This window comes from Xyrauchen texanus, chromosome 36 (genome assembly GCF_025860055.1).
Source record: "Xyrauchen texanus isolate HMW12.3.18 chromosome 36, RBS_HiC_50CHRs, whole genome shotgun sequence".
In the NCBI taxonomy this organism is placed as follows: domain Eukaryota; kingdom Metazoa; phylum Chordata; class Actinopteri; order Cypriniformes; family Catostomidae; genus Xyrauchen; species Xyrauchen texanus.
In genome coordinates, this window is record NC_068311.1 from 2,713,329 (window position 1) to 2,727,578 (window position 14,250).

Below are 14,250 nucleotides of genomic sequence, written 5' to 3' on the forward strand. Positions count from 1 at the left end.
CAAAATAAATGTTTGTGGTAATCACCATTATGCAAAAAATGCTGTTGATTGAGCTCAACTTGTATTGAACCCGGAATATTCCTTAAAAAAATGACAGTGATGCACTTACAATGGAAGTCAATGGGGCCAGTGTGTAAACATTAAAATACACACCGTTTTAAAAGTAAATTTAAACCACAAGACATAAACAATATGCGTGTTAACATGATTATAATGTGATAAACACATCCTAACCTTTTCTGTGTAAAGTAATATCCAATTTTACAACTCCGTTGCCATGACGACGTAACACCGGTAAACCCTATAAACGATTTTATCACACCAAAATCACGTAAAACAAATTAGATCACACTAAAATCACATATAATGTATAGTCTTGTGACTATTTCTTTTGAAATGGGGGAATATTTGAACGTTTGTCGACTGGCCCCATTGACTTCCATTGTAAATGTTTTATTGTAAAAGCAATTTTTTTTTTACCGAACTTGCACTGAACTAAGATAATTCCTTTAATGCTCCTAAACTAGTCTTACTTTCCTTTATACAAAATAAAATTTTTACTCTTCAGAGCAACTTTTGTGCAATAATATTTGACATTTTGGTGTGTTTCAGCTCTCTTTAATCTGATCCCGGTGGGTTTGCGAGTCGTGGCGATACAGGGCGTGAAAGCGGGACTTTATGTTGCCATGAACGGAGAGGGTTTCCTTTACTCAACGGTAAGAGAGAACTTGTATCTGTGTGTGAATACATGCATATGTACCTGCGAATGAGTGCTTTGTGTGATTATAGTGTCTGTTTTGTTTCTTTCCTCTGTAGCGTTTGTCAGGGTATGTACAATTATGCAATTTTGATGTAGTGTATGTGTATTTCGTTGCGTGTGTTTGTTTTGGATGGCAGGACGGACTGTGTTACAGTTGTGATATTGTGTGTTTTCTTGTGTTTTCAGAGGGTGCTAGATGTTATGGTATTGTAGTGTGTTATTATTGTGTGTGAGGAGCTGTGCTTTTGTGTTTTGTTGTGTTTACAGCAGGACAGTGATGCACAAAACAACACAATCAAAAATGAGGATTTCAGGAGACCAAAAACCTTTCAAAGGTTTCAAAATCTAGCGAGCTGCCTATCTAGACAGCATAGACACGGTTTCAAAGCATGCTCATTAAGGTAGGCAGCAACATCATGCTGCCTTTTCTAAATGTCCCAAATAATCAGTTAACTGTGTTTTACGTGTCCTAAACTTTCCTGGACTGTTCTGTCATTTTTGACCGATTTCAGTTTTGTTTTCTGAATAAAACTAATTTCCTTAATCTGAGTGGTTCAAGAATTTGTGACTTTTCCTAGATCTGCAATCCTCAAATGCAGAACTCACACAAACAGAAGTGAGGGGTTGAGACCATAATACACCCTAAATGTAGAACATGCACACACAACCTCACAAACACATACACACACACAAACAGACACACACACAAACAGACACACTCACACACACACACACATACATACACACACACAAACATACACATACACACACACACAGACACATACAGACATACACACACTCACACAAACAGACACAGACACACACACACACAAACATACACACACACACACATACACACACACAAACATACACACACACACACAAATAGACACAGACACACACACACACACACACAAACATACACACGCGCACACACACAAACAGACACACACACACACAAACAGACACACACACACACATACACACACACACAAATAGACACAGACACACACACACACACAAACATACACACGCGCACACACACAAACATACACACACACACACAAACAGACACACACACACACATACACACACACACAAATAGACACAGACACACACACACACAAACAGATACAGACACACACACACACACACAAACATACACACGCGCACACACACAAACAGACACACACACACATACACACACACAAACATACACACACACACACAAATAGACACAGACACACACAAACATACACACACACAGACACACACACACACAGACACATACACACACAAACAGACACACACACACAAACATACACATACACACACACACCCACATACATATATGTACATACACATACACACACACACACACATACATATATGTACATACACATACACACACACACACACATACACACACATACACACACTCACACACACACATACGCACACTAACTCACACGCACACACACACACTCACACACACACATACACACACTAACTCACACGCACGCACTCACACACACACATACGCACACTAACTCACACGCACGCACTCACACACACACATACGCACACTAACTCACACGCACGCACTCACACGCACTCACACACACACATACGCACACTAACTCACACGCACGCACTCACACACACACACACATACGCACACTAACTCACACGCACTCACACACACACACACACACACACACACACACACACACACACACACACACACACACACACACACACACACACACAGAGATCAAAGAAATGCTTATTCTATGTCTTCTTTTTATAACTCCATGTTCATGTTGGACTGTGAACATCATGTGACATTATTGCAGAAACTGACACTTCCAAACGATTTAAAAAGCTTTGAAAAATAATAGTGTCATAAATGTCTAAATATAAATCCAAACTTTTGATAATTTAATCTTAGGCAAACAGACCACACAGTCTCTGCAGCATCTACTGTTGTTATTATTATTATTATTATTATTATTATTATTATTATTATGACATGATTTTCAAGTCATGTAATCGTTTTTATCAGATATCAGATTTATAAATGCAGTGGACAACAAGGCAGCACACTAGGTTTTGAAACTGACCTTTTTGTCAGAAGACGTTATTCATGTCTACATTCATGATTCACACACTTGTTGAGGTATCGCCCCTGAACTTCAAATGAGAACAAGCAAGCAGTGTAAACTGCCGGCCGGTAGGGAACTCATCTGCCCCCTGGCAGCGGCTCTACCGCTCCGGACGTTCAGCAGCTAGCCCCTCATGGACGGCGGCTGTTCCTCTGACCCAGCCGCGTTTTGGCAGGTGGTAGAGAACTCCTCCGCCCCTGGCAGCGGCCCCACCGCTCCAGGCGTCCGGCATTGAGCCCCTCGCGGACGGCAGCCGTTCCTCCGCATCCAGGCGGCCGGTAGTAACTCCTCCGTCCCCCGGCGGATGGCTACAGCTGCAGCTGCTCCTTTGGGGTGGATGGTAGTGGCGAGGACTCTACGACGGTGCATCTCTCCTCCTTCCCGGGCGTTCGGCAACAATGTAACAGGGTTCAATGGAAAGGAGGAGGCGGAGCATCAAAGTAATACACACAAACATAAACGCATACAGGGCAGCTGCCTGTAGCTCTCTCTCTCCCGAACTGCCACATCTCGTTGCACTTATCCCTCTCCTCGGCCTATTAGCCCGACTGGGAGCCTGGTGTGCGTGCATAGTCATGGCCAAGCCCCGCCCCGCCCTGCCCCGCCCCGCCCTCCTCCTTGTCATGCATTTTGAAATACCTATGGAGAAAATGTATGGAAAACGGCAGTTTGATCTTTGTATGACTTATAAAGCTTGAACTTGCCCCAAAAATCCACATTAGTGAAAGTTTAGATTTTAGTGTGATGTAGCATTACACGTGTGTGTGTGTGTGTGTGTGTGTGTGTGTGTGTGTGTGTGTGTGTGTCAAGATCAGATGTTGGGAATGTTGTTCTATCTTTGGGGGTGAGAAAGTGTTAATTAACACACTTTATGTGTGACTGTGAACTGCTACAAATGTGTGACAGTGTTTATGTGTTCATGTCTTTGTGTGTATTCCTGTGTATGTGCGTAATGAATGCATGATAAGGTGTATACGTTAGGAACAATTGACGACTGAATGTTTAATTATTGTAAATGAATGCACATGCATGTGTGATGTGAAGCACACACTGATATTGCTCAGTGTATTTCAACAGGAGCTACATCAAGATTAATTCAACAATGCCAAAGAACATTTATTTGTACTTGTTTGTTTTTTGGGGGGATTTTCTCCCCAATTTGGAATTTACATTTACATTTATGTATTTGGCGGACGCTTTTATCCAAAGCGACTTACAGTGCACTTATTACAGGGACAATCCCCCCGCAGCAACCTGGAGTTAAGTGTCTTACTCAAGGGCCCAATGGTGGTGACTGTGGGGATCGAACCAGCGACCTTCTGATTACCAGTTCAGTGCTTTAGCCCACTATGCCACCAACACTCCTATTCCCAATGCGCTCCAAGTCCAAGGAGGACGAATCTCAGTTGCCTCCGCGTCTGAGACCGTCAATCCGCGCATCTCATCACGTGACTTGTTGAGCACGTTACCATGGAGACGTAGCATGTGTGGAGGCTCCACGGCATCCACGCACAACTTTTATTGTTTTGATCTGAATTTTTTATTTTAATCTTATACTGTCGCTCTCTTTAAAACTTTTGGCCTGTCGTGTGTTCAACAGATCCATGTTTAATCGGTGCAAATCGATTCACTTTCAACACGAATATTCAAACCCCATATATATAAATATATTCAACTGTTACTTACTGCACTCTTTCGTCTGCGATATTGCTGTAAAATATTTCTATATATTTTGACAATCCACTAATTGTGCTGAAAGAGAGATGTGTGTGTGTGTGTGTGTGTGTGTATGTGTGTGTGTATGTGTGTGTGTGTGTGTGTGTGTGGGTTCTGCTCTGGTTAATGACAGTTTACCCTTCTCCACCTGTTCATACTGAAAACTCTAAAAAGAAACTAGGACAAAGACTCTATAAACACACACACGCACACACACACACACACACACTCACACACACACACACACACACACACACACACACACACACACACACACACACACTCACACACACACACACACACACACCTGTTAATGTGTTTTAAAGGAATTATTTCTGCCATTATTTCCTCACTTTCAGCCCATGAGACGTTCTTTCTTCTGTGTAATGATCTGAAGATTGATCAAATGGACTACATTATATTATTACTGTACTTTTATGGTGTTGTTGTACATTTAGGAGCTTGACACAAGTATAGATCGTATTTCCGCCTAACATCTCCTTTTGTGTTCCACAGACAAAACAAAGGAGAGTTTTAATTTCGGGGGGAATTATCCCTTCAACACTGAACACAGTCATGACATAACTCTCTCTCTCTCTCTCTCTCTCTCTCTCTCTCTCTCTCTCTGCAGGACGTGTTCACAGCGGAGTGTAAGTTTAAGGAGAGTGTGTTTGAGAATTATTATGTGATCTACTCGTCCACGCTGTACCGTCAGCACGAGAGCGGACGCGCCTGGTTCCTTGGGCTCAATAAAGAAGGAATAATTATGAAGGGGAACCGGGTCAAGAAAACTAAACCGTGTTCACACTTTGTACCCAGACCCATTGAAGGTGAGGACACACAAACAAACACACAAACTAGCATTTATATGATTAGTTCTGTTCACATTATGTTACTATATATTAAAGCAATACATTATGGTGATGTTTTCATAGTTTATCATTGTAATCAAGTCTTGTTTCGACGCATTTGAAGCTGTGTGTGTGTATTTAAACATTTAGCCCAGTGCGGTATCTTGCCCCATAAACGTCCATAACAAACTGAAGGAGTCCACAGAGCTCCACTTCTATTGAACCCAGGGCTGGACTGGGAAGAGTAATGGTGAGGGGGTGTTCGCTGTCCTTTTCTGCATACCGTGGCGCCGTTTTGTGGTCCGCTCTGTATAACGCGACGGCTCATTTTAGCTGAGCGTGGCCCATTCAGCACGTTTCGCGGCTGACCCACCGGCCCGCTCGGTTCTCCCGATGACAATTACGCTCCTGATGTGCATCGGCCCACCGGGAAAATTCCCGGTATTACCAGTCCAGCCCTGATTGAACCTGAAACGTTCCTTCCGTAAAATCATTACCGCTGCTCCCTATAAGCAGACTACGCAGTCTACGTAGGGCACCATCTTACCCTAGGTGGGTACCAGAAAGTCCACCGGCTGCCCTTACTCACACGTTATATGTTATTCAAGGACCCGAAAACAGTTGCGGAACACAGATGATCGCTTCACGCTACCCTAGTTTTAAAAAACACTGTCTCGCTGTCCTTTTCTGCATAACGCGGCGGCTCATTTTTGCTTATCACGTCCCATTCGGCACGTTTCGACGGCCGACCCTCCAGCCTGCTCGGTTCTCCCGCTGGTCAGTCCGCCCCTGATCGGCCCTAAAGTCGGGAAAATGACCGGTGTGCCAGATTGCCAGTCCAGCCCTGTGTGAGGCTCTTTCTCAGCTAATATTTAGATATTCGATTAATCGCGATTAACCTGATTGCTTAATCAGCATGCCATGCAATTAATTCTATTACATATTTTAATCCATTGACAGCCCTAATTTTCTCTCTCTCTCTCTCTCTCTCTCTCTGTCTGTCTCTCTCAATCTCTCTCTCTCTCTCTCGTTCAGTGTGTATGTATAAGGAACCGTCGCTGCATGAAATCGACGAGAAGCAGAGATCGAGGAAAAACTCAGGAACTCCAACTATGGGCGTCAAAAAAGAGCTGAACCAAGACTCTACTGATCACGAAGGATCATAACCACACACACACACACACACACACACACACACACACACACTGACCTGTAAATGTACACACACTCGCACACACACACACACAGTGACCCCTGGAGCTGAATGCTTTCTTACACCCGAACAAACAACAACAACAACTTCAGCATCAACAAACATCAATCGAAAACAAAATAAAAGAAGTAACATGAAAAAAAAAAAGATGAATTCTTGCCTGTGAAAATATTTTAGGAATATTTGAAAACCAGGACATGATTTTACATTTTATGCAAAGTCGGGCAAGAGTTTGTTCACGCAAGGTTGTCACGGAGACACGTGAGGGTGATTCTGTTGGGAGTCCGAGCTTTAAGCCATGCCAATATTTACACATTGATTTATGAATGCCAAAAGCACTTTCACTCACCGCTATATGTCGCGCACCTCATGAATATTGAATGTTCTCATTGATTGTGTCCTCCAATCATTGCTCTGGTTTTTTATTCAAGGTGGGGGGGGGGGGGTCATTTGAATTCTGCTCTCTGATTGGCTGAATGTGGTTGTGCTCTGCTGATAGGCTCTGACCGTCATGTGACATGACTGGAATGGAAAAGTGCATCATAAATCACCACGTAGGTTTGCTTAATCTCATTCAACTGTAAGAAATGCATTAAAGGGGTCTTACACTTTTAGTCAAGGTTTCGTCATAAACATCATGATTTAATTTATAATTCGCGAATCAAGCGAGCGTTTTTTTGCTACTGTACCTTTAAGACGATATGTAAATGCCTTTCGTTCTGATCTGTGATTGGGTAAGTTACTCAAAAAAGTAATCCAATCCAAATTACAAATTATATCTCTAAAATGTAATTAGATTACTTTTAAAGTTAGTTACTTTTTAAAACACTTTTTGTAGAAACGTTTTATTTTTATTTTTTTTTCATTTAAAAAATCCCAAATGATGTCTCTATTTTCTTGTTGTATCTTGTCGCACTCAAGTCAAACCCGTTAGGGGGCGCACGCCCGTCAGCTGACACAGATACGCAAACAAAAAGCAGAAATCTGTGTTACAGTCAGACACTTACAATGGAAGTTTTTATATGATTTGATGACCAAAAATGACCATAAAACAAACTTTTATTTGGCTCAAATAAGACACAAGTTTTAACAGAATAATACGGATAAGGGACAGTTCACCCAACAATGAAAATTCATCATTTACTCACTCTCATGCTGTCCCAGATGTGTACGACTTCCTTTCTTCAGCAGAACCCATTTGAAGAAAAACAGAAGACTATCTCAGCTCAGAAGGTCCTTATAATGGAAGTGGATGGTAACCCGATTTTTGATGCTCCAAAAAGCAAAAACAATAAGCATTAACGACATCCATATGACCTCAGTGGTTAAATGAATGTCTTATAAAGCTATATGATCAATATTTAGGCACTTTTTAACTATAAATAATCGCTTAAGCAGCGCTATGCGTGTTCACGAAAGGGCTTGCGGTCACATGGTCTCTCATGTAACGTATTGTCGTTGGCATGATCAATTGAGAAGTGACGCATGCGTGACACTCCCAGAAGAGCGGCGCTGTTTACAACTGAGTAGGAGGAACGCTGTACAGACCGAATGCTGTAAACAAAGATGTCAGAAGATACTGATTTAAGAGGATCCACTTCCATTATAAGGACCTTCTGAGCTGAGATATTTTTCTGTTTTTCTTCAAATGTGTTCTGCTGAAGAAAGGAAGTCATACAAGTCTGGGATGGCATGAGTGTGAGTAAGTGATGAGGGAATTTTCATTTTTGGGTGGACTGTCCCTTTAATTCAAGTGCTTTAATTAAATTATAAGCGTCAAATTTCTGCCTTTAAACACTCCAAAAATTGTCCCCATTGACTTCCATTGTAAGTGCCTCACTGCCTTTTTTGAAGAAAGAGAGGAACGAGTCGAAATTAATATTTGTGGTAATCAACATCATGCCACAAATCAGTTGAGCTTAACTCAGATATTCCTTTAAGTAACTAACTTTTTGAAAGTGAGTAAATGTAATCCGATTACAAGAATTTAAATTCAAACTCTTATTTAAGAAGAGTAATATATCAAGAATATATGTTCCATGATATGACCCCTTTAACGCTGCCCTGGTGGAGAGATTACGGCAGAATGGCGTCACACAGGATGTGATGTCACACAGGAAGTGATGAAACCTCCGAGATGCGTTCAGTAGACGGAAGCGTCCGCTTTTCGTTTCAGTGCTTCTACTTAGTATGCATGTGGAACAACAATCCTTACCTTTTTCCTCGAGAGATTTGGGTGTTTTTATCCTGCCAAAAGCACAGACTGCCCTCTGAGTTACTAAACTGGACTAAACCACTTTAAACCAGCACACACAACGTGTGTTTGGAGAGAATACACTGCCCATGCAGCAGAAAAACAGCTTTCCTTCACTCATTAATACACACACGCACGCTCAGGCTGATTTCTGAATGGAATACTAGCATACCGTGCAGTTTAGACAGTATTAAAAAGTGTGTTTAAATAATAGTACACCACATTGTTGTGTTTGTGTGACCTCAATACATATGCATGTTTAATGCAGCGAGTGGCATCCAGAAATAAATACGTTTATTTGTTTTATTATCCATTTCTGTGCAAAAATGGCTTAACATTCGAGCCAATAAGTTGGCACATTTTCAGGTATTCCATGCATACTATAGTCTGCATAAATAGTATGATTAGTATGCTAGTATGCTATTCCAAATGCAGCCACATCCAGTAATCAGGAAACTGTCCAACAGTAGGTTTGATTCTGATTGGCCAATGAAGTCCAAGTTCCTTCCCCTTTAAATTGCGAGCTACCTGTTCATTGGCCAGATCCATCGATATAAAGGCCAATCAGCTGTCGCTGGACACTGAAGGCGGAGTTTCTGAGAAGTCTTCCATTAGTAGAGCTGCACCAGCATCATCAAGAGAGGTCAAAGGTCAGGGTTCTAAAGTCAAGAGGGCACACTGGGGTACAAGTAAAGATGTCAGCCTGTATTTCATAAACGATGATTTGATTATTGATTAATGCCATGCTGAAACGATCTTATGCTGATCTGGGAAGTTCATTTTTGTTTGCTAATGTTTGCACTTTAATTCTGAACACATATTCATTATGTAGAGTTCTGAATAAAGCATTCAACCTGCCACAGGAGGAAAATATCATTCAGAATAATAATAATAATAATAATAATAATAATAATAAAAGAAAGATTAAACTCTGGTCTGTTTCCAGGTTTTTTATGCAACCCAGCACAAACACACAATCTATATTTAAACTGTTCTAAAAACCTAGTAAGCGGCCTTATAAGGCAACATCCTGTTTATTATAGACCTGACGAGAAATGTGACGCTCTACAAAGATGAAGCTTTTGAAAGATATGTGTAGAGTTTGTGAATGCATAAAGCAGCATGCTGTTGTGTTAATGCTCGTATAAAGTCACACACTTTTTAGGAGAGGATCACCACAATAATAAAGGTTATGACTACAACCACAAACCATGGATAATAAATGTGCATAAACATTATACAGCATTATAGATTAGATTAGATTCACCTTGTAATTGTGCCAAGTACAGGTTCAGAGCCAATAAAACAGAAGCATTCAACTAGCAATATAGATATACAGTATATGTACAATATATATTTAAATACTGCTGCTTACCGGACGTGATGATTTACAGTTGAAAAGTACTTAAATATTGATGTTTTTCACACTGAAAGTGATCGTATGGCTTTATAAGACATTCATTTAACCAGTGGAGTCGTGTGGATGATGTTTATGCCGACTGTTTTTGCTTTTTAGAGCATCAAATATCGTGTTACCATCCACTTCCATTATAAGGACCTTCTGAGCTGAGATATTGTTCTGTTTTTCTTCAAATGTGTTCTGCTGAAGAAAGAAAGTCATTCAAGTCTGGGATGGCATGAGAGTGAGTAAATGATGAGAGAATTGTCATTTTGGGGTGTACTGTCCCTTTAATTCAAGTGTCACATTTCTGTAAAGATAGAATATGCTTCATGTCTTTCTGTCTGTCTGTCTGTGTGTCTATCTCTCTGTCTGTGTGTCTGTCTATCTCTCTATCTGTCTGTGTGTGTCTATCTGTCTGTCTGTCTATCTATCTGTATATCTGTCTTTCTCTCTGTCTACCTATCTGTCTATCTCTCCGTGGAGCGGAAGGGGGCGGGGCCGGGTCGGAATATCGCGCGCCCGGTCCCCAATCGGCCTGATGAGGCGCGCGAGGGATAAAGGCGGCCGGTGACGATGGTTCGAGAGAGAGATAATTACGGGCATGTCCGTCGTGTGTGTGTGTGTGTGTGTGTGTGTGTGTGTGTGTGTGTGTGTGTGTGTGTGTGTGTGTGTGTGTGCGTGTGTGCGTGTGTGCGTGTGTGCGTGTGTGCGTGTGTGTGTGTGTGTGTGTGTGTGTGCGCTTTTGGTTTAAGTTTCCATTAAATATTATTTATGTTGACAAGCCGGTTCTCGCCTCCTCCTTGCCCATCCTTTAACTGTGTTACACTCTCTGTCTGTCTGTGTGTGTGTGTGTGTGTGTGTCTATCTATCTGTTTATCTGTATATCTGTCTTTCTGTCTGCCTATCTCTCTGTATATCCATCTGTCTGCCTGTCTATCTCTCTTGTCTGTGTCTGTGTGTGTGTCTGTCTATCTATCTGTATATCTGTCTTTCTGTTTGTCTATCTATCTGTATACAATATATCTGTCTGTCTGCCTGTCTATCTGTCTGTGTGTGTGTGTGTGTCTATCTGTCTGTCTGTCTATCTCTCTGTGTGTCAGTCTATCTGTCTGTGTGTGTCTGTCTGTCTGTCTCTCTGTGTGTGTGTCTATCTATCTGTTTATCTGTCTTTCTGTCTGCCTATCTCTCTGTGTATCCATCTGTCTGCCTGTCTATCTATCTCTCTGTCTGTGTGTGTCTGTCTATATGTATATCTGTCTTTCTGTTTGTCTGTCTGTCTATCTGTATATCTGTCTGCCTGTCTATCTATCTCTCTGTGTGTGTGTGTGTGTGTCTGTCTATCTATCTATCTATCTATCTATCTATACACAGTATATCTATCTGTCTGTCTTTCTGTTTGTCTATCTGTACACAGTATATCTATCTATCTACAGTATATCTATCTGTCTGTCTATCTGTATATCTGTCTTTCTGTCTGCCTGTCTATCTCTCTGTCTGTGTGTGTGTGTGTGTGTGTGTGTGTGTGTGTGTGTGTGTGTGTGTGTGTGTGTGTGTGTGTGCGTGTGTGTGTGTGTGTGTCTCTATCTGTCCGTCTGCCTGTCTGTATGACTGTTGCACTCTTGGTTTGGGATGCCTTTATGCACTTTATGTTTTGTAATTCTATAAACAAAATTCAAGTCCCCTCCATTTGAGGGGGAAGTGGAAGGTCATCTTCACGCTTTATGGTTTATAATTCGCGAGGGCTTTAGGATGAGACGCTAAAAGGATTAACAACGAGGTAAAAGTGCTTGTAAATGTGCAAGACCAGCAGATTTTGTGCTGACACGACACACGTTCACCATGTGTGTCAGACAGCAGGGGGCGCCGCAACATCAGCGCTTTAATGTGGAGAACTGGATCGGTCAGTAGTGTGACGCAACAGCAACACAGCACATGGTACAACCACATTAACCCAGATTGAAATGATAAAACGCAGTATAATAGAATAAAACCGAATAGAATAGAATATGCTATATTTGTATGAGACAAATAAATACAAGATTGCCTCAAATACTGACTTTAGGATGGATTATGCAGTAAGATCAGTGCACCATAGATCATTTCTTTTGAATAGTCCCTATAAATTGCTTTATTTTATTCTATGCAAAAGCAGATCAAATCATGACATTATTAAGTGAGTGTATCTTCCTTAAAACAATGTATTTAATCCAACTAAAGGCAAAGTATTACAGTTAGTGCAATGTGTTAGCTCAGCACAAGTATTTCTGTGCCCTTCTATTTATAAATAAACCACTATTAAGAAACTAAAAAGATTATGATATTCTTTATCACACATAAACACACATGTAACTGTACACACTATTAATTAAAGTTCCCAGCAGTCACAGGAAAATCTCAGGGATTTAGTGGATGCAAATATCAATTAAATAAATAGTACTGGGTTGATTTACAAATGTGACTCATATCCATAACTGTAAATCACACACACACAAACATTATAACCAGTGTATCACAATTCTCTCTCTCTTTCACACATACACAAACACAATATGACTAATACAAATCAAACGCTGTACCAAATATATCTGAATTATCTGCAGATTCGCATGACAGTCCTTATTGAATTAAACAGAGCTGTGTAATAGAATAGAAATGCATAATGATTAGAAGAGAACAACTGTGTACTAGAACATAACTGTAATAGAATAGATCAGAACTGTGTAGAATAGAATAGAATTAAACAGAAGTGTGCAATAGAATAGAACTGTATAGTGGTTAGAAGAGAACATAACTGTGTACTAGAATAGAACTGTAATAGAATAGATCAGAACTGTGTAGAATAGAATAGAATTAAACAGAAGTGTGCAATAGAATAGAACTGTAATAGAATAGATCATAACTGTGTACTAGAATAGTACTGTAATAGAATAGATCAGAACTGTGTAGAATAGAATAGAATTAAACAGAAGTGAGCAATAGAATAGAACTGTAATAGAATAGATCATAACTGTGTACTAGAATAGACCTGTAATAGAATAGATCAGAACTGTGTGAAATAGAATAGAATTAAACAGAAGTGGGCAATAGAATAGAACTATAATAGAATAGATCATAACTGTGTACTAGAATAGAACTGTAATAGAATAGATCAGAACTGTGTACTAGAATAGACCTGTAATAGAATAGATCAGAACTGTGTGGAATAGAATAGAATTAAACAGAAGTGTGCAATAGAATAGGACTGTATAATGGTTAGAAGAGAACATAACTGTGTACTAGAATAGACCTGTAATAGAATAGATAAGAACTGTGTGGAATAGAATATAATTAAACAGAACTGTGCAATAGAATAGGACTGTATAGTGGTTAGAAGAGAACATAAATGTGTACTAGAATAGACCTGTAATAGAATAGATAAGAACTGTGTGGAATAGAATATAATTAAACAGAAGTGTGTACTAGAATAGAACTGAAATAGAATAGATCAGAACTGTGTAGAATAGAATAGAATAGAATTAAACAGAATTGTGCAATAGAATAGGACTGTATAGTGGTTAGAAGAGAACATAACTGTGTACTAGAATAGACCTGTAATAGAATAGATAAGAACTGTGTGGAATAGAATAGAATTCAACAGAAGTGAGCAATAGAATAGGACTGTATAGTGGTTCGAAGAGAACATAACTGTGTACTAGAATAGACCTGTAATAGAATAGATCAGAACTGTGTAGAATAGAATAGAATTCAACAGAAGTGAGCAATAGAATAGGACTGTATAGTGGTTAGAAGAGAACATAACTGTGTACTAGAATAGACCTGTAATAGAATAGATCAGAACTGTGTAGAATAGAATAGAATTCAACAGAAGTGAGCAATAGAATAGGACTGT

General features: G+C 40.2%; 1 protein-coding gene across 3 annotated transcripts in view; it reads left to right on the forward strand.

Annotated features, from left to right (window-relative positions):
* fgf12b (fibroblast growth factor 12b) overlaps positions 1-9,887 on the forward strand; it is a 59,569-nt gene extending 49,682 nt beyond the window's left edge. For all 3 annotated transcript variants that reach the window (XM_052106684.1, XM_052106683.1, XM_052106682.1), the window contains exons 3-5: positions 613-716; positions 5,273-5,471; positions 6,528-9,887. In XM_052106684.1, coding sequence (XP_051962644.1) covers positions 613-716; positions 5,273-5,471; positions 6,528-6,658 — 434 coding nt within the window. In that variant the 3' untranslated portion in view covers positions 6,659-9,887. The remainder of the gene's footprint in view (positions 1-612; positions 717-5,272; positions 5,472-6,527) is intronic.
* Positions 9,888-14,250: the final 4,363 nt, after the last annotated feature.